The sequence below is a fragment of the Poromitra crassiceps genome (assembly GCF_964638095.1).
Source record: "Poromitra crassiceps genome assembly, chromosome: 5".
Classification (NCBI taxonomy): Eukaryota; Metazoa; Chordata; class Actinopteri; order Beryciformes; family Melamphaidae; genus Poromitra; species Poromitra crassiceps.
The window spans coordinates 49,205,356-49,225,331 of NC_139642.1; the positions used below are offsets into that span (position 1 = coordinate 49,205,356).

Consider the following 19,976-nt stretch of genomic DNA (forward strand, 5'->3'; position numbering starts at 1 on the left):
GGAAATCATTTCACAAAGGCACATAACAGCTAGCCTGGTTAAAACCATCCTGATAACATGCTCTCACATTCTGTTTCACAGTAGTTTCACTCTACAGAACAAAAAGGAACGTTTAATGTCAATAATGTTGGTGAATTCAAAAGGATCACTCTGGGTCATACCCCTTCCCCACAATGCTGAGTTGACAGTGTCAACTGTGTGTGTTTGCCTGTATGTGTCAACTTGACGCATACAGGCAAACACAGACAGTGCCGCAAAACCACCAGCCAACACACACACACACACACACACACACACACACACCTCTCACCCTGTACCACCCCCTGAATTGGCCCCGGGGGTTGGTTCAACTATATACCACTATATGGCACTGGCAGTTTTCTTCCAAGTTACTTTCAAAATAGGTACTGTAAGTAGATATAATGTGCTGTGGGTACAATTACAAATAAAACACCCCGCAAACCTTTTTGAGTCAGCAGCAATTGTTAGGTGAGCAACTCCCCTAAAATGAATTTAAGACATGAATTATGTTACTATCAACTGTTGCTTCAAGTCAATACGAACAGACGATGCACCTGGAAATTCACCCATACAAACATATCATAGTAATATAGTGTAAAACCATAAACCAAATCGTACTAGATGTACAGTATATGAGCTGCAAATGGTTTTGTCATAGAGAAACATGTCTTCACTCACAGATGCAGCTTATTTCTCAAAACTGGAAGTAGCCTATAGTTCTTTAGTATTTTGCCTTTGCCAGCTTCAAGCCCGTATATGGTTATGATCAGATAACTGCCACTCCCCCTGTTCAATCTAGACTCCTTTTCTGCCTCCTTAAGAGCTGTTGACTGTTTTATAACAGACGCAGACTGACTGAAAACTATTTACACACACTTCACTAAAACAAGGCCAGATTTCGATTCCATCTCAAATAGGCTCATAAGGATGGCAGGTAAGATCAGTGTCATTCATTTTTTAAGCATCATATTGATATGCCTATTATCTTTTTGTTTTGTTATTGCACTTATGAGAGAGACAACAATTACAAATGAATTAGGGTGAATTCAGGTAATCTGGGATGTTTTTTATGCAATTTTGACTTCTGTGATTTATTCTGATAACACATTAGATGAACACATTAGACCTTTCTGAAATCCTTATATTAAGATGTTTTCTAACCACACCAGAAGAAAGAATGTAGATATCACATGCCACAGGGGGAAAAAAGGCCTGAATTTGATAATCTGGGACAGGCCAAATATTGTTTTAAATGTTTATATGAATTAATTACATTTTGGTAAATAATACATTTTATTATTCACTCAGCTTTTTGTCCTTGTCATTTTCTTATAATGCTTGGGTGGGTGATTTAGATATTGGGTGATAATAGGTCATATTGAGCCTGGCATGCGTGAAGTAAGGTAATACAATTTTTAGGGATTTTAAAAGCAGCTAGCAACTGTGGTGCGAATACCAGGACTCGGACTTGATAAGTATATAGTATATAAAAATATATATTTTATTTCCTATAAAAATAAATTTCTAAAATCAGGGGAAAAGGGAGTTGGAACAATTGAGTGCACAGGCTTCAGCCTGCTCTGTCCGATGTGCCCACCAGTGGCCAACCCCCCCGGCTTCCTTCTGATGACACGGAAGCCAGGGGCAATTCAAAACACAGTTTTGGTCTATATAATGTAGCTAATTTCACCTTCTCATAACAACTGTGTGTGTGTGTGTGGGGGGGGGGGGGGGGGCTTTTTTATATAACTCGCCGTTTGGAGTAAAATAGATGATAGAAAAGGGGACGATTGACAGATCGTGCAGCTTGCCGATCACAGACCAATAGCAGGCAGAGCAGCGGCTCTGGGAAACCCCCATCTCACGTGAGCTGTGGAAGGACTCAACCACCCATTCCCTCCCACTCTGCTGACCAAGAATCAAGATGGCCACGGCCAACGTTTCAACTCCAAAAGGGAGACCCATGGGATAGCTCTGTCCATATTATTTAGGTCAGTGATAGTTGGGTCATCCATGAGGATTCCATGACCAAATTAAATTGCAACAGCAGCAGTTAGCACTGGCAGTAGTATGTTGTATGTTGTAGGCTATATGATGCACAGCAACTTTGCTTGCATTTGTAGAACTACAGTAGTGCAGTGCCCGTTCCCCTACCTTCCCTTCCCCCCATTCACCTATCATGCTCTCCCACTCTTCACCCCAATAGATGGACGGTTCTCGAGATACGTGAAAGCCGTGTTCTGATTGGTCGAATTGCACGAAATTCGGCACTGTAGTGCACTCTGTCGGGTTCCCAGTGGCGCACCAAATCGTGACTGACACCGCTCGGACAGACAGACACCGCCCGGACAGACAGACAGAGCCCACTTAGCCAATTTTAACTAAGACGTCCACGGTCCAATAGATAAAAAGGTTCAAAGTTCGTAGAAGTTCCAGTCCTCAATTGTCCTCTGTCCTCGCTCCTGAAGACAGGCAGCAGACGAGTCCTTCGTCTGCCGGGGACGGCTGATCACACCAGCAGCTTAGGATAAAAACAGATATCTCGTCAGGGTGATGGGCTTCTTTAAAATCAGTCTGTTGTTAAAGCTAAAAATGGGCGCTCGATAAGGCTTGGCTGGGAGGAGAATTAACAAAATAAAAATAGTCCACGGCACACCAAGAGTTCAACTCAGGAACAAATCAAATAAATAAATGTTATGATCGCACTGCAAATTAAACCCACTTCAAATCAAACAGAAATAAGACCCAGTCCAAACTGTCGTAGCCTAGATAGCCCACGTTAAAGCGCTGATATTAAAACCTCCAACTTGATGGATAACTAAAGTTTAAAAGGCGTCAATATGGGTGCTCTCAGGGTGGCTCTCACGCTGGCTCCCCCGGACAGCTTCCTGGATGCAGCAGACGGCCGCTGTGGCTGTAGTATGCTCACGCTGTCTCCCGGACCTCTCGAGCACGGACGGGTGCTTGTCTCTCTGCTGAAACAACAGTCGGGTCGGGTTCGTCTCTTAACGGCTTTCTGGCTCGTCTCTTCCAGGCACGATCAATGTCTGCTTCCCTCCAGCTCTCCCTGTCCTCTCGGCTGCTGCTTAAATAGGACAAGCCAGAGGGAAACCAAACTGCCCGCACCTGTGTGCAAGTGGTGCCAATGAATCAACCCATGTGGAAAGAGTAGAAGGCGTGGCACTCAATCTTACTCACACACATACATATATACGGTACACTAGACTAGTCACCCTGTGACATAAATATAATTTTGGAATCCGTTTAAGTTACTTTTAACAACTTAATTCCCGCATTTTGTGTATAATATTGCTTAGTGTCTCTTTTCTTATTGCACTTATGGGAGAGAAAACTAAATAATCAATTACAAAGGATTTACAAGTGGCAAACACATTTTATTCTAGGCCTAAAAACCCCCACACATTTTAAAGTGCCAAATGCCTTTGGTTGCCTGCACAATGTATGTCCCCAAATCTACTGTATGGTATGGCCACACAGTAGCTGCACATCAGATCAGTGGTTCCTATTCTGACAGATCAGATGTGGAAAACATTTTGTGGTCTTCATAAAGTAAACCGACTCTGTAACGGCGTTGTGTAGGTGGTACTTGCAGCAACCCATGTTAAGGGCTTGTCCAGGGGTGGATTCGAACTGCCGACCCTCGGCTTGGGAGTCCAACAGGTTAACCGCAACACCAAGACAGCTAGCTCCCTTGGCGGAGCTGGTTAACATGCCTTTATACCTGGGGAGTGAGTTTAACCAATCCATTCGCTACCACTCGGGACTCACAAGGAATCCGCGCTGATTCAACTCGGTTACATCTATAGGAGGCCTTTGGAGAATTTAAGGGCCAGTCTTGGGCTGAAACCATGCTGAAACGTGAAACTTGCATGGACTCGTGTTGCATACTATGTGGCCACACCTCTGCCCCCCTCCCCCCTCACACACACTCCTTTAAAGCTGAACGCAGATTTGGGGAGTAGTTTCTGCAAACTGTTTCCGCAGTGCTCTTATGAGGCCAGATTTCGAATACGATCCCAGATTTATAAGGAATGGCAGGTAAGATATCTGTGTAGCCATATCTGTGTAGCCATGCATGCCTATTATCTCTAGCCTGGGTAAACCCATCCCCCACGTGACCTGCTCTCAGACCTGTTCTCAGTCACTATCACTACTAGTGACTGGGAACTGAGAGAGCAGGTCACGTGGGGGCTGGGTTTACCTAGGCTATATTATCTCCTCCCCAGCACTTATGGGAGAGAAACCATTTTAGCTACAGGAATTACAAGACAGTGGCAAACACTTATAGTTCCGCTTCAAATGGTTTTGTTAGGGGGGGGGGCACCGTTAAAAAAAATCCCCTTTACTTCCAGTTCAAATCTGCAATTGTTGAGTGTGACTGAAGTGAAAAAGTGAAGTTTACGCGCGTTCATTAAAAAAAGTGCAGGCTTTGATCCAATCTTTTACACTATTTAGTGATTATAGGCGGAATTGCATGCAGGTAAGATCTGTGTAATTAATTTGATTTGGATTAATTGATTTTACAGGCATGCACGAGCCTGTGTGCGTAGAGTGGTTGAATGGGGTCGGGTGGTATGCGGCAGTTGCCTACCTAGTAGTCTGCCATGCATCACATGTAGCCTAGTAGTAGACCTATTATGTGCTGCAATTTTGATGCAGAAGACAATTTTACTGTTTACACTTAGTTAACTTGCAACAAACTTTCACCAAAGAACCCTGTTGATATCGGTTGATATCAGTGACTACCTCGAGTTAACTTACAAACTGCTGGTTTCACTTTCGCTGCTGGACGACACGTCATGACTGGGCTATTGGTGTATGTGTGTGTGTGAGCTGCCGCTGGGCCGATAGCCTACATTTGTTTCAAGATCAATGTGTCTTTTTCACAGCTGCCATTTTGTGTCTAAAAGGCAGGGTAATTGTCCAAAGAGTCAGTGACTGAAAGTCACGACTGGTGAGCACTCTCAAAAGTTTCAAAAAGTTACGGTGCAAGGTGCAAAAAATAACAGAAGGACAAAAAACCAGCACTCAAAATAAATCCTTTTGGGTTGTTTTATTACCTTCAAGCAGCAATGACAATGAACGTTTCGGCGTGAGCCTTCCTCAGCATTGTGCTGACAGAAGACGGACATGACGTATAAATAGTGTCAAACCGGAAGTACAATCAATTACATTATCAAGTACTGGAAATATCTCACAACATAAAATAACAACGAATATAATATCAAAAACATCAGAGAATATCAAAAAAGAGATAAAGGTACAATTTTAAACAGTATACTTGTATATAAGTCTGTATATATTACACAGCAGGAATGCAATAATGTTTTGCAAACGAGAAGAATGAGGCTGGATGGCCACACTTGTGTTAAATAAGCACAGATGGAAAGTCAACATATTAGAATAACAAAAATCAGTAAGAAAATATTAAAATAGAATTAGAAAAATACATAATAAAATGCATATAAGTGAATGCATTGGATAGAGATACTGCAGGTCCACACACGACGCTCCCACACTGCATTACAGTGCAAGAGCATCATGTGTGAACCCACAGCACATCCACCCAATGCACCCCCTAAAGAAAACAACCTAGCAAAAGTTCTTCATTCAAGCCCTTGGGGTGTTCCGTCTGTAAGGTATGTATCCAAAATGCCTCTCTTTGTAACAAGGCCTTGTCTCTGTCACCCCCCCTCTTCAGTGGACTGACCTGTTCTATACCCTGGAACCTGAGGGAACACACGTCGTGACCAAACTCATTAAAATGCCTGGCGACAGAGGATTTTATATCTCTGTTTCTAATGCTAGGCTACTCTTGTGTTCTGAAATGCGAGTTTTCAACTCTCTGATAGTTTTTCCAATGTATACTAGCCCACATGGACACTTCAATAGATACACAACAAATTTAGTTTTACACGAGATCCTACTCTTAATTGAGTACTTTCTTCCAGAGTGAGGATGGAAGAATGTCTCTCTTCTGATCATAGCATTACATTGAATACAGTTAAAGCAAGGAAAATTACCATTCTGTACATCAGACAAAAAATGGGAGGGGCCAGGGCAGGGTAACACAGGTGCAATCAACTCACTAAATAGACGCTTTTCACGGGGGCAATTTTGTGTCGAAAATGCAGAATAAACACAGGTGCAAGCAAAACACTAATGAGGGTTTCCAAATTCAAATCATGGAAGTTTGAAACCCTCATTAGTGTTTTGCTTGCACCTGTGTTTACCCTGCCTTTTCGACACAAAATGGCCCCCGTGAGAAGGGTCTATTAGGGGCCCAGCACTCCAGTACCGAAATGGACTGGAAGTTGGAAACCCAAATTAATGTTTTGGTACACCTGTGTTACTTCCCGCCTTTTAGACACAAAATGGCTGCTGTGAAAAACGCCTATTCAGAATTGGCCTGGCATCGGCCACAAGCAAATTTGAACGTGCTGTGTGTGTGCGCGCGCGCGAGTGTGTTTTACATAAGCCTATTCATAACTGTGATGTCAAATTATGTTTTTATTTTCATTTTCAGTTAAGTTTCATCATAATAGTAGGACAACATTTTCAAATGGCATATTTTCCTGACGCCTACCCTGAAACCACCTTGACAGAAACTGATTTTGGTCATGCCAATTTTGCCTCCTTCTATAGCTAAGGAGCTTTTCAAGATTCGCGGGGCACTTGTGGAGAAGATTACAGGCCCAGTTCTTAACGATCTCTTAGATGACCTTTTCGAGGATGAAGTCTTGAACGATGGGGAGAAAGAATCAATAAAAGAGGAATATACTGCCACAAAAGAGAGGATACGTGTTCTAGTAGATATGGTGAGGAAGAAAGGAGACGACGCCAGCAGGAAGATGATTGATCACCTGAAGACCAGAGACAAAAACCTTCTGCCCATCCTGAGCCCGTCCGCTGGTGAAGCTAAGGCTCCAGCAGGTTGGCATCTTTCAGTAACGCTGGCCACTGCTGCCATGCTTGTCAGAGCTTTATCCTAATTTTATTGAAGTGTGTTACACAAATCCTGCAACTTTGACATCATCACTCCCAAAGTTGTGAACTGTAGTACACAAATATACAGTGTTGAAGTTTAATCATGGCAGTGACCCTCTGCTTTGCTGTTTCCAGCTGACAGCTCTTCTGCTGTGGAGACCCCGACAAGGGCCCCCGTCTTCAACCCTGCTCTTAACACACAGACGAACAAGGATGTAAGCCACTCATAAGCATACAATTCTAAATCCCATATCACGTAGATATGGTAATTTGATTGCCAGATCTACTCTTAACCATTTGCTATTACTACACATAATGTAATTACTGTAAAATACTGTAGTTTCACAGCAAGAGGACAATTCGGTTGGTGGTGGTTCACTTAAATTAAGCTCAGTGTAAGGTATAGGTAGTCAACCAGATTGTGTATTATAAATGAATATGTTCAACATGTTAATTTTTAACCATGTTGTCTAATCATCCTAATGTGCTGCCTTTATATGATTAATCTGTTAGATTTACCCTGTGAAGTCCACAAAGCCACGAGGCCTGGCCCTGCTAATCACCAATAAGGAGTTTACTGATGTGAACTTGAAGAGGAATGGAGCTGAGAAAGATGAGGAGAACATGGAGAAGCTGCTCACTGAGTATCTGGGATACAAAGTGGTGAAACACAGCAACCTCAGTGGACCGGTACTATTTCAATCAATCAATCAATCAATCAATCAATCAATCAATCAAACAAACCTTTATTGACATGGATGACACATAGATGGCACATACACAATTACAAAAAGGACATATGAAAGCACATAAGAGCACTAAAAAAACACACTATAAAAGGGAATCGTACCAGAATTTCCACATATGTGACTGGTATCTCACAGTACTTAGCCCAGGATCAGTGAGCAACTTAATAATGACATTCTGAGACACGTTCAATCGACAAATGAATTTGTACATCAGATTTCTCAGGAGCGCCTGAAAAGTGGCCACCCCCGCCTTACAGAACAGGTCACTAGCACTACTCCACCTGGGCTTTTTCAGCAAGATATGCATGCAGTCATTATAGGCAACCTGAAGTTTATGGATGCTCGCTTTTTTAAACTTTACCCACAGGGGGGCAGTATAGATAGGGGTACAGGTAAGCCTTAAAAAGAGTTATTATCTTAACATCATCAGAACAGGAGTGGAATTTCCTAACCAACATGTTAGCCTGTATGTATAACATACATCATTGTCTATACATATCATCATCATCATCACCCATTTGGGAAAAAAGGGAAAGGCAGAAAATATCCTGTTACAAGGATTCTTTTAGTTGATCGAGCCATACAGTAACAGTAACTGGTGTCTGACTGACATTATTGTGTTCTCACAGGGGATCAACACAGCTGTGAAAGAGTTCTCTGAACTTCCGGGCCTTAAAGACGCAGACAGTGTGTTTGTGATCATCATGTCGCACGGGAAGAGGGACACCATCTGTGGCGTCGACTGGAGGAAGGACAAACCTGATGAGTTCAAGATCGATGACATCTACACACACTTGGGCACAGAGAAGTGTCCTGCTCTGCTGGACAAACCCAAGGTCATCATCATCCAGGCATGCAGAGGAGGTGACCTTCTCATCTTCATCATGGAAACACCAACATACAGTTAGACCCCAGATTCGCATAACTGTTAAATTCATTACAGAGGCATTTTACTATGAACAGCTATCATAATCTATGAGATGTGTAATAGTTTGTTTGTATCCAAAGCTTTATTATACCTCTTGTTTTGTTTAGAAACATAGCCTAGTATAATTCAAGTCTGGTTTGTTATTGTGCCCACGCTTACATTCAAGGTATCCTATTGCTATGTATGTTTCAGGAAAGAAGGGAGCTGTGAAGATTTATCATGATGGGCCAGATGCTTCGACCGAGCTCCCATCTGCTGATATAGACGACATGGAGGAAGATGGCACTTTCACTATAGAACACAATGAGAAAGACTTCATCTCCCTTCTGTCCTCCACTCCTGGTCAGTGCAGGTTGTATTTTGCTAGTTTAGGCGAGGAAAAAACAAACATTCTAACTGTAAACTTTTCATAGAAGTTGATAGATGCCTAAATAATCTATATCAATTAATATATTTTTGACAATTTTGTATTTGATCTGCAGATAATGTCTCATATAGAACAAAGGATGGATCTTTTCTTATCCAGTACATTGTTGAGGTGTTCAATGCCCACTGCCAACAGGATCACATTGAGCAACTGTTCACGAAAGTAAGTTTTGTGACTGGAAACTGTTTCTTTTGGTATGAAATCTGCAAAGAAGTTATGACACTTTCACAAAAACATGGACCACTCATCATTGCAATCTATCTAATATGTAAAATCAACAATCGAATAACGCACACACACACACACACACACACACACACACACACACACAGTGTGAGCGCACTAAGCAATAATGCAGGATGTTTTCTTTCATTATGCTACTAATTCACTTCCTTTCTCTTTACCCACATAGGTCAAGAGCTGCTTTCAGAATTTCCCCTGTCCCACCAAAAGACAGATGCCAATCACAGACAGAAACAGTTTATTAAAATGCTTCTACCTCTTCCCACGCCCCTGAGACACATTTCCATTCCACATCATGTCGTTATTCTTCATGGTTTGCTATTAGGTAAACAGGTGAGGTATTAAGAAACTGTGACATGTCAGTAATTGTTGTTTTTTTCCTTATTGTTGAATCAGACAATGTGGAAATCTTAGAGATATAATTTGCAGTCATTTTGTGATTCAACAAGTACCGTACCGTTGTTTTCCTATGAGGAAATTAACAGAATATTGATTGATTTCCTGCACCGGGCTGCATGGTTCGCACCTTTATGATCTCCTGCCACCAAAACTACTACTGCACATGCATCCAAAATTATAGTCTATACCACCATAATCCATATCTACAATCGCTAGGGTGAGAGGGTTTATCAGAGTAGGCCTACTTTGTATTTAGCCTACATGTGGAAACTATATCCAATAAGATGAAAAAGGGATTTAAATCTATACAATTAATGTTATACAGTAGTATATTTTTAACTGGTGTAGGCCAGTGGTTCTCAAAGTGGGGTCCGGGGACCCCCCAGGGGTCCTTGAGGAGGTCCCCAGCAAAAAGAATAATTCATTTTTTTATTATAATTCCATCTATAAGTAACACAATGATGGAATGTATGACTATTTTGCTCATGGTTTCATGTACTTTTCTGTAATAAAACATCTCAAAGCAAAATATTATCAGATGAGAGACCCTGGGACAAAATCTTATGAATGGGGGTCCATGGTCTAATTTGTGTCAATTTAGGGGTCCTTGACTTGAAAAAGTTTAAGAAACCACTGGTGTAGACGATATATGATCAATTTGTCTTATACTGTCAGATGACCTTGAGGTGATTGAATCTGTGACACCTTGGCAACATGTATAACTGTGAATGACTGATGTTTAATGAGACCCTTAACTTTGAGATGACTCCAGACAACACTGTCTTTAAGCTCGATACAGTACCCTTAATTAATTATTCCCCCCCTTGGAAAAGATTAGATTATTATTATTATTACATTTTTCATCACTTAAAAGAAGTGGGCATCCCAGTTATAAACACAGTTGCAATGCTTATTAAACAGACACCAGTTGGTGATGCATGGAAAACCCATGGCTTTTAGACAGACGTTATAATTTGATCGTAAACTAAGGCAGCAGAAGTGGATACTCAATCATCCACCATTCTCAGCTCCTGGTATGATTGTATTTCATAATTAAGCTTATTGTTACAGTTCAGTTGCCAAACTAAGTCGGAAAGGTCAGCCGTCCTTTAGCCTGTGGTTGTAAATATGATTTGTTTTCTGAACTGTTGAGCCTTATTTGTCATTTGTGATGTTCAATTTCTTTTCTTTTTTCTTTCTTTTTTTTATACTTATAATGGCTTTGTGTAGCATCTAATATACTATAGGTTATAGGTCTGTAAAAGTGACAGTAAAAGTGACAGATGGATTGAATTACAGTATGATGTTCTATACTTTTAAATCCACTTTGTCAAAGAATGTTTTTATATTCTGCTGTAGGTAGCCATATCATTCATTAACATGTACATTTAAATTCCATCATTATGTACCTTGTTCATCTACCAATGGCAAATGAAGTTGAACGTAGAGACCGAAATAAGATGTTGCCTTTTCAACTTATGATGTTAAGTAGGCTGCATTTGTAGTATTTTGCGGTGTTTTGGTGACTATGAAAGTCCTGATAATGTCCTGAGATGATGTCCTGCTAATGTCCTCATTATGGTCCTAGTCTAATAATCAATGCGCCCTGCACTCATTTGTAAATGGGAGTAGAGATATATTCTGGCTTATTTTATATTCTGGTGTGGTGTGCTATTCATGCTGTATTTGCTTATAACATTTTAGGCTAAAATAGCATTGGCATTGTTTGTAATATTTTATAATAACATTAGGATTTTATGCTAAACAGGTTAAGCTAAGTTTAGACTGTATTTGCTTGTATTTGCTTAAAAACATATTAGGCCAAAAAGATTGAAGTGTGCCTTTATTACCTCAAAACTGGTGATAATGTATTATAATACTGAGCAATAATAACATTAAAAAGTTGTACGCTAACGCTTGAGCTAAGTTTAGATATTATTAAAATTCCATGGGATTGGAACTGAAGAAAAAGTTAGGTTTCAGGTAGGCTTTGATTTTACTTTCGTTTTCTTCCGCTGCTGAACTTGGGTAAACTTTTGAACTGAAGAGGGGATGTCATGTTTGGTACTGCTGGAGTGCTTGGCCTTGGTGGGTCCGCCTGCTATCTTCTCTCTGGGCGATATGTCAGCGGAGAGAGGAGGGCAGGATGGGATGCACTGCGCTGAGCAGCCCGGCACATTATTTAGGGGAACATTAGTCTACTCTCTGTCGGGCTCCCATGGGTTAAAAGTGATGTAATCGGCTCTCTGCTCACAAGGTGCAGGGAGGTGGGGTAGTACCGGAGGAGTGGTGACTCAGCCTTAACCGCCAAGGCCATTCTGGCCACTTGGAGGGAGCAGTGAGCGCACCTAGATAAAATTTGGGAATTACGGTAAATTGACGGAACGATGATGGGACACCACCATTATCTGTTTAAAATGCCGACGAAGCTGTGTGAGCAGGCTTGCTGGGTGCTTTCCACCAGATAGCATTGTTGATGTCATGCGCTCATCGGAACCATGTGATGTGAAATTATGTGATGTGGGAGGTCTTAGGTAGAAGGATTAGGTAATGTCTCTAGGGGGTATAAAAATGAGTGGTGCTCACTGTATAAGGCACTTCTCATTTTGGGATTGAGACGATCTTTGGGATTTGGATTTTGCATTGAATGCTTTTGAGGAGCTCTCTATTGCATAGAGACAGCTTTTGAGAACTTTGTTCATTACTTTTGAACACTTTGGTTTATTTGAATTAAAACCTTTTTGAAACTTTTGCACCTTGCCTGCCTGCATTTGGACTGCATTTTTGGGTTCTTTTTACTACAGCCTTCTTCATAAGAAGAGTGAGTATTCCCACAAGGCATTTATTAGGCCTTTTTATACCTGGCCATTAGTGGCCGCGGGCACAGTGTTACCGTGATCCCCTCCACCTGCTCTGGTTGAGTGGATGATCGTGAGTTATTCCATGGGATGCGGCGCTGTAACGCCTCCCCACTGGGATAGGGTAGAGCATTGTGCCTCTGTCGGGAAATTATTTGATTGCCGCATACAAGCAGGTGCGCTATGTGATACCATGTACATATGACATACTATTTGGATGGTTCTAAGTATGACATGTGGCATGGTTTTGCATAGTTTGTCTTCTCACAGGTAACTCCTACTACAGAACTGTGGCCAAAAACAAACTGGTGATTGCTAATCAAATTGTTGTGTTAGGTGTTTTTAGCATAGCAGAAAATTAGAGTAGAATGGAACACTACTATTTTAAATATTAATTTAGGATAGCAAGACTATTTGTACTCTGACCCGCTGTACTTCGTAGGCTAGTAAAAGAGGGAGCTACTTTTGATCGTTCAAAGCTAGTGGTGAGCAGGGGTATAGAAATAAAGAGTTTAAGATCAAAGCGCCGGGGTGACGCGGATGGTCGCTGAGGGGTTCTTACGTATCGGCTGAGAGCTTTCTCGTCAGGTATCATAGATACTTGATGTAGTAATATTTTGATATCGTTTTAATATATCATTGATTTGATATATTTTGATATTTTGATATTCTCGGCGTCCAGAAAGTCATTCGCGGGGTGCTCCTTTCTACACATTAAATAAATGATTTTAATTAAATTCAAAATGTCCTCTGAAAATTATTTGATGTAATGAAGTGTTACAGTAACAGCTTGAAAACTACTGATTTTATATAGCATGCTAGATTTTATATTTTACAAATTCATCCTGTTCCAACTTGGATTGACAAACCCTGGTTCACAGCAGAGAAGGAAGTAGCACTTAGAAGCGGGGACAGTACACGATATTTTTTCTCATGATGGCGAAGGCTAGACGAAGGCATGACCCGGCCCTCTCTGCCTCTGATTGGCTGACTGTACTCGGCTGCTCTCGCTTCTTTCCAGGCGAGCCAGAAGTATCTCAAACATAAGCAGCAGGTGCAAAACAATCATTAAATCAACAAGCATGAGATATTGGAAGTTCGTTACAATAGCAAACCCTCTGAGTTATTTCGGCCTACTTAGCCTATTGCACAGACGTGTCATTTTGTCATTCCAAATTTAATCACATTGTTGCTCTGATTAAGTAGAAGTACAGTTATTTGTGTAAAAAAAAAGACTGGTAAAGCAGAAGTACTGATTCAACTTAATTACTGAAGTATAAGGAAAAAAGTACAGGCTCTGAAATGTACTGAAGTATAAAGAAATAGGTTTTCTGTGCAAGGTGAATAGAAACTCACATCATATTAATATAATTCAAATACTATTCAACTTAAAAGAAGATGCATAAAGACTATACTATAATCTTCTAGTCTGAGCCACTATGACCCACTAGCTCAGAGTTAGGTTGCTGTCTCGCAGTTTGGAGCTTCAGTGACTTTTGAGGTTGTGGATTCGATCCTCAGTCAGTTTTGAATGTCGACAGCCAGAGGAAAGAGTAATTTAAAGCCCTGAGAAAACCTCATTCAATCAGTCTGACTTGGTGGCACAGAGAGTAGGCTTGCTGCCTGGCAATATTGAGACCTCAGCCACTTTTGCGGTCGTGGGTTCGAGCCTCAGTCAGTTTTGAATGGTGACAGGCAGAGGGAAGAGACAAGAGCGCCCGGAGAAGAGCTCGGAGTGTGAAGGGCAGCTGGTGATGTGAAGGAATAATACACACAGAGACACCGGGGCCAGAGGTTGTGGGTTAGATTCCCGCTCTGCTGCCACTACCTGGAGCTAAGAGGTTGTGGGTTAGATTCCCGCTCCGCTGTCACTACCTGGAGCTAAGGGGGGGCTGTTCTCCCCGCCTGACCTCTGCAGAGACATGAGCTGAGGGTTATGAGACAGAGAGCTGAAATTTTACTGACATCGGAAGTACGTTTTATGTTCGTCTTGGCTGCAGCTAGGCGTAAAAATAACTTTTTGAAAAACTGCTCTAGACTCAGTATATGACATGTCTGGATCTCTTTGCAGTCTGTCCACAGTGTCCATTTCTGTGGATCTGTAGGAGGCGCTGTGTCGCTCTGTATATCTGCCTGTAGGAGGCGCTACGCTGGTGATGTTAAAGACAGGGCAAAAGACAGATATTTCCTCCATCGGGAATCGAACCAACTCTGCCTGTCAGACAGAGACAGTGACACAGCCGCTCAGCTGCTCAGCCAACTGAGCTATGGGCTGTTGGGAACCCTTGTTGTACCCCAATGATTAAAAAAAAACGTTTTACTGTTGGTCCATCTGATGGACCTTAACAGGAATACTGTACTCATTTATAAATATAAATTTATTTGTTTTAATTTTTTATAGTTTATAATTCATTGGTAACTTCATCCCTAATACCTCATACCAACATTTCATACCTATTAGAATTTTAACCCCTCAAATGCCAGTGTACAGTAAAAAATAAAAAAGTACAGAAAAAAGACAAAAAGTGAATTATTTTCCTTCCCATAAAGTGCAACTGGATTTCTCCTGGGGGGATTATCATGGCTTGGGATATGTCAAAGCTTGGCAGCAACATTTATTCTGATCATCTTTAGTTTTTCAAGAAATGTACATTTGCAAATTAAATCCTCTTTTTACTGTTGGTCCATCTGATGGACCGTCATATTTATAATGTATTCATTTATGAATATACATTTTTATTTTTTTTATTTTTTATAATTCATTGGTAACTTCCTCCCTAATACCTCATATCAACATTTCATACTTACTCAGAATGTTAACCCCTCAAATGCCAGTGTACAGTAAGTACAGTACAATAAAAAAAGAACTACATACAAACACAAAAAGTGAATTATTTTCCTTCCCATAAAGGCAAACTGGATTTGGGTCTGATATTATGGGCAGGTTGGGGTGTTTTACAAAAGTCACCACTGCAAGATGCCCAGTGTCAAAGATTGGCAGGATCCATCTTAGATACCTATGACATCACTAGCCTATGACATCATCAGTGATGTCATAAGATGATTTTGGTCAATAATGACATTACTGATGATTTCACAGACATTGTGACATCATCAGTGAGTTTTCATATTTTTTTTGTAAAAATAATATTTTTCATATTTTGAGCCAAAAATCAAAAAAGCGCATGTTTTGGACTACCCCAGCCATTTTCCCCAAAACACACAAATGAGCTTTAGTCCACCATCCATCCTGGTCTAAAGGCTTCAAATCAGTAGTGTGGACCGTCAAATTCAGTTTTCTAATATTTTCCCATCTTTGGCATAGGAATCCATTTTCTGTACATTTCATGTAAACTGCATGGAATTGATTGCTATGCCAAAACTGGGGGAATATGGGGAAATAGCCAAACACAGTAGAAACTACAATTTTGACCCCTTGAGTCAAGGTGAGATGTGTAACATCAAGGAAATAATGATTTTTTGGAAAATTAGCTGGGAGTAATTTTGTTTTTGTTTTTGTGCAAAATTAACATTGAAACCAATGGGAAAACTATGCAATGGACTTTGAGACCATGTAACCCCCCCAAATTTTCAACCAACTCCAAAATCTCTTTTGAAGGTCAAATTTCAAGGTATTTGGTCCAGGATGAGAGCAGAAGAAAATAAAATCCATTACTTTTGTGAAAATTTGCTTGGAGTACCAATAAAGTGTTTATAATGTAAGTTAATATGGATCCATCTGATGGACCAATAGTAAATACAGGTCTAATTTCAAAACAGGGTCTTTGGAGGTTAGAATGTCTCCCTCTAGGGATGACTTTTGTAAAGCACCCCCAAAAACATACCGAGCGTTAATTTCAGACCATTTAGTCAAAAAATGTTCAAACGGCCGCCACATGAATGTAAGAAATATCCATCAGATGGACCAGTGGGGTACAAGGGTTTTAAGCTTCTGATTTCTACACACTGTATTCTGACAATAACAATAACACAGAGCATAAAGAGTGAGACAGGTGAGATTTGTACCAGTGAGTTGAGCTAGAGTCAGGGACTGACTAGTCTCCTTCATCAGCTTATTTCTATCAGTGTTCAAACTACATGGTGATGATAAAGAAGGATCACTGCTGCAGCTTATACTCTAATGTGAGTACTTTTTAAGAAATTGTCTGAGGCTGGGATTGAACCAACAACCTTTGCATATCACACGACATTCACATGTTTATCTGAGTGAGCTATAATCTACTTTCTCTTAAAGGAAAGGAACACTCTGCCCATTTTCAACCAGCTTTGTATCATTAGAACATCAGTAGTATATCGGAAAACTGTAAACGGTTTTGAAGTCTGTCATTTAATTTGACAGTTATTGAGTGTTAAAGTGTGAACCAGTGACAGTGACATCACTGGTCCACACTAACTCAAATTAATAACTCATTAACTCAAATCAACTCTCAATAACTGTCAAACTAGATGAATGACTTCAAAACCATTTACAGTTTGAGAGTTGATTTGAGTTAATGAGTTATTAATTTGAGTTAGTGTGGACCAGCGCTGCTTCACCACCGCTCTCAGCTTCTGGACTTTAGACATTTTCATTTTCACACAGTGACAGGAACGTATTTACTGACAAACTGTATCCTTCAAAGCTCCAATAGCTTGACAGCAAACGTGAGTTTCAATCACAGTTAAACGCTTCACAGCCACGGAGTTCACAACTAATAGGCTACAGCTACGTTAGCTTCACAGCTAAACCATTCACCAGATTAGCTTCTTTCTTCTTCTCCCCTCGAGATTTAAACGGAGCTGTTCCCGTTTATATATTAGTGTTAATATCATCCGCACACGAGTCTATGTGTGTGTAAATTAAACGTATGGAAGCATATAACCGGGAAATAATACGCTACTGCTCCTTTCAGGAACGTTTGCAATGCATACATCGGCTGCCATCTTGCGCCACATCCCGGCTGGATAGAGAGGCAAAGTGACCGCCTACTTCAGGGGCGGACTGCATAATCGGGCACGTCGGGCAAATGCCCGGTGGCCTGGCCTGGCCTGCAAAAAAAAAAAAAAAAAAAAAAAAAAAAATTTGCAGGCCAGGCCAGGCCACTCACTGAACAGCAGGCCAGGCGCCGCCTACTGGTTTACTAGTGGTTTTATTACTTTATTCAGGTTTAAAGTGGGTGCATCTCATTGTAAAATTGGACTTGGCCCAAATTGGGCTTCAAACGGCCCAAATTGGGCTTCAAACAGCCCAAATCGGGCTTCAAACGGCCCAAATCTGGCTTTAAACGACCCAAATTGGGCTTCAAACGGCCCAAATTGGGCTTCAAACGGCCCAAATTGAGCTTCAAACGGCGCAAATTTTTCGCAGCCGCCCTTCGGACTCCGGCATGCGCGTCGGCCCGTATCGGCCTGGCCTGCTTGGTATCTAATGCCCGGCCTGAATTATGATCCCAGTCCGCCCCTGGCCTACTTCCTGCTTCAGCACAGTACCAGAGATTTTCATCCGCCATTTATTTTCCCATAGACATTTCGTAAAATGCGTATACAAATAGTCTTAATTGTTCAAACCAAACGGTTCAGATATATTTAGAAACAGGAGAGACCGCATAACATTTAACTCGGACTAAAACGTAAAATAATTGCGGATTTAAAGAAAATGTTTTTTTCGATGTAGTTTTTAAAGTTTTGGTCCAAGTGAAATGTTCTATGGCCTCTCCCGATTCAAGTGTAGCTGAACCGTTTGGCTTGACGAAGTAACACTATTTTTTATAAGCATTTCCGAAATGTCTATGGGAAAATAGATGGCGGATGAAAATCTCTGGTACAGTGCTGAAGCAGGTTCGGTTCCAACGCCCCTGGGACTCCCCAGTCGTCGCCACCGAGGAGTCCTTCCGCTTCCCGGTGGCTCACCCCGTGAAAACAGTTCTGGCCCTAGACAGTCAATGCCCTAGAGACTCATCCAATGCACAATGTAATCCACTTTGTCAGAGAATGTTTTGATCTTCTGCTGTATGGATTCATACAGACACCACTAATATTACATGATTAATTAACGCATCTGTACATTTCAATTCCATCACCTGGTACCATCTACCAATGGCAAATGCAATTTCAAGTAGCCTAGAGACCAAAAGGCTTTTTTATGTTGCCTTTTCAATTTATCATGTTAAAGGAACACTCTGCCCATTTTCAACCAGCTTTGTATCATTAGAACATCAGTAGTATATCAACAAACTGTAAACTGTTTTGAAGTCTGTCATTTAATTTGACAGTTATTGAGTGTTAAAGTGTGGACCAGTGACATCACTGGTCCACATGAACTCAAATTAATAACTCATTAACTCAAATCAACTCTCAATAACTGTCAAACCAGATGAATGACAGAATGTTTGACAGTTATTGAGAGTTGATTTGAGTTAATGAGTTATTCATTTGAGTTAGTGTGGACCAGTGATGTCACTGGTCCACACTTTAACACTCAATAACTGTCAAATTAAATGACAGACTTCAAAACAGTTTACAGTTTTCTGATATACTACTGATGTTCTAATGATACAAAGCTGGTTGAAAATGGGCGGAGTGTTCCTTTAAGCACATAGGCCTAAACTATTTAATTAAATTCCAATTGTTGTTAAAATGATTTATGTAATTACGTTTTACAACATCACAACTTGAGATCTACTGCTTTTATTCACTCGTGTCAAATTCAGCCTGTGTTTCACACACAACTTGGAATGCAGTGTGCCCACACTATGAAACATTCTCGATCCAATTTTTTCTCTCCAAAAGAGTAATTTATGTGGCAAGATCAATTCTGATTACTACATGATCAGAACATTTGACATGCATTTGGCATTGTTGGAAAGACAAATTCAAATAATTTTCATCACTAAAAGCCTGGAACATGTTTTAACCTGCACAACACTGACACCCTTTGGTCAGTGTTGTAGTGCTCAAATCCGTTTCATTGACTTGTAAATTGAGCCAGACTTGAACCTGGGACTTGATTACCTTATGCATTGTCTATACACATCTTTTCAGCATTATCTTACAATATAGGCTACCTGATCATCTAGTTGGTTAACAGTTTAGGCCAGCATAATATAGACATAGGCTATGAAAATGTCACAATCAATCAACCACAATCAATGACAGGATGATGTCAGGTGTGTGATAGATAAAGATGCCTCCACCATGTAATTGTTAGCTTCACTTGCATATTTACATTAACTGGAACAAAAGTGCCAAATGTAGGCTAATTATGTAAAAAGTACAATGGAGGAAAAGAGTTTAAGTTAAAAAATCCTAGACGAACTCTTCTAGCACGGATGAATTGAACTCAA

General features: G+C 40.7%; 1 protein-coding gene across 1 annotated transcript; it reads left to right on the top strand.

Annotated features, from left to right (window-relative positions):
- Positions 1-884: 884 nt before the first annotated feature.
- Positions 885-12,452, top strand: LOC310776925 (caspase-1-A-like). The gene is made up of 8 exons (XM_083637139.1): positions 885-955; positions 6,688-6,975; positions 7,165-7,244; positions 7,543-7,719; positions 8,408-8,642; positions 8,899-9,048; positions 9,189-9,295; positions 9,546-12,452. Exons 1-8 carry the CDS (start codon positions 949-951, stop codon positions 9,648-9,650), a joined length of 1,149 nt encoding a protein of 382 aa, XP_083493265.1. The 5' UTR covers positions 885-948; the 3' UTR covers positions 9,651-12,452.
- The last annotated feature ends 7,524 nt before the right edge of the window (positions 12,453-19,976 follow it).

Bases quoted from the DNA above. Each gene is read 5' to 3' on its own strand.
- LOC310776925 (XM_083637139.1), top strand. The intron at 6,976-7,164 runs GTTGGCATCTTT...TGCTGTTTCCAG, and splicing joins TGAAGCTAAGGCTCCAGCAG to CTGACAGCTCTTCTGCTGTG. The intron at 7,720-8,407 runs GTACTATTTCAA...GTGTTCTCACAG, and splicing joins ACAGCAACCTCAGTGGACCG to GGGATCAACACAGCTGTGAA.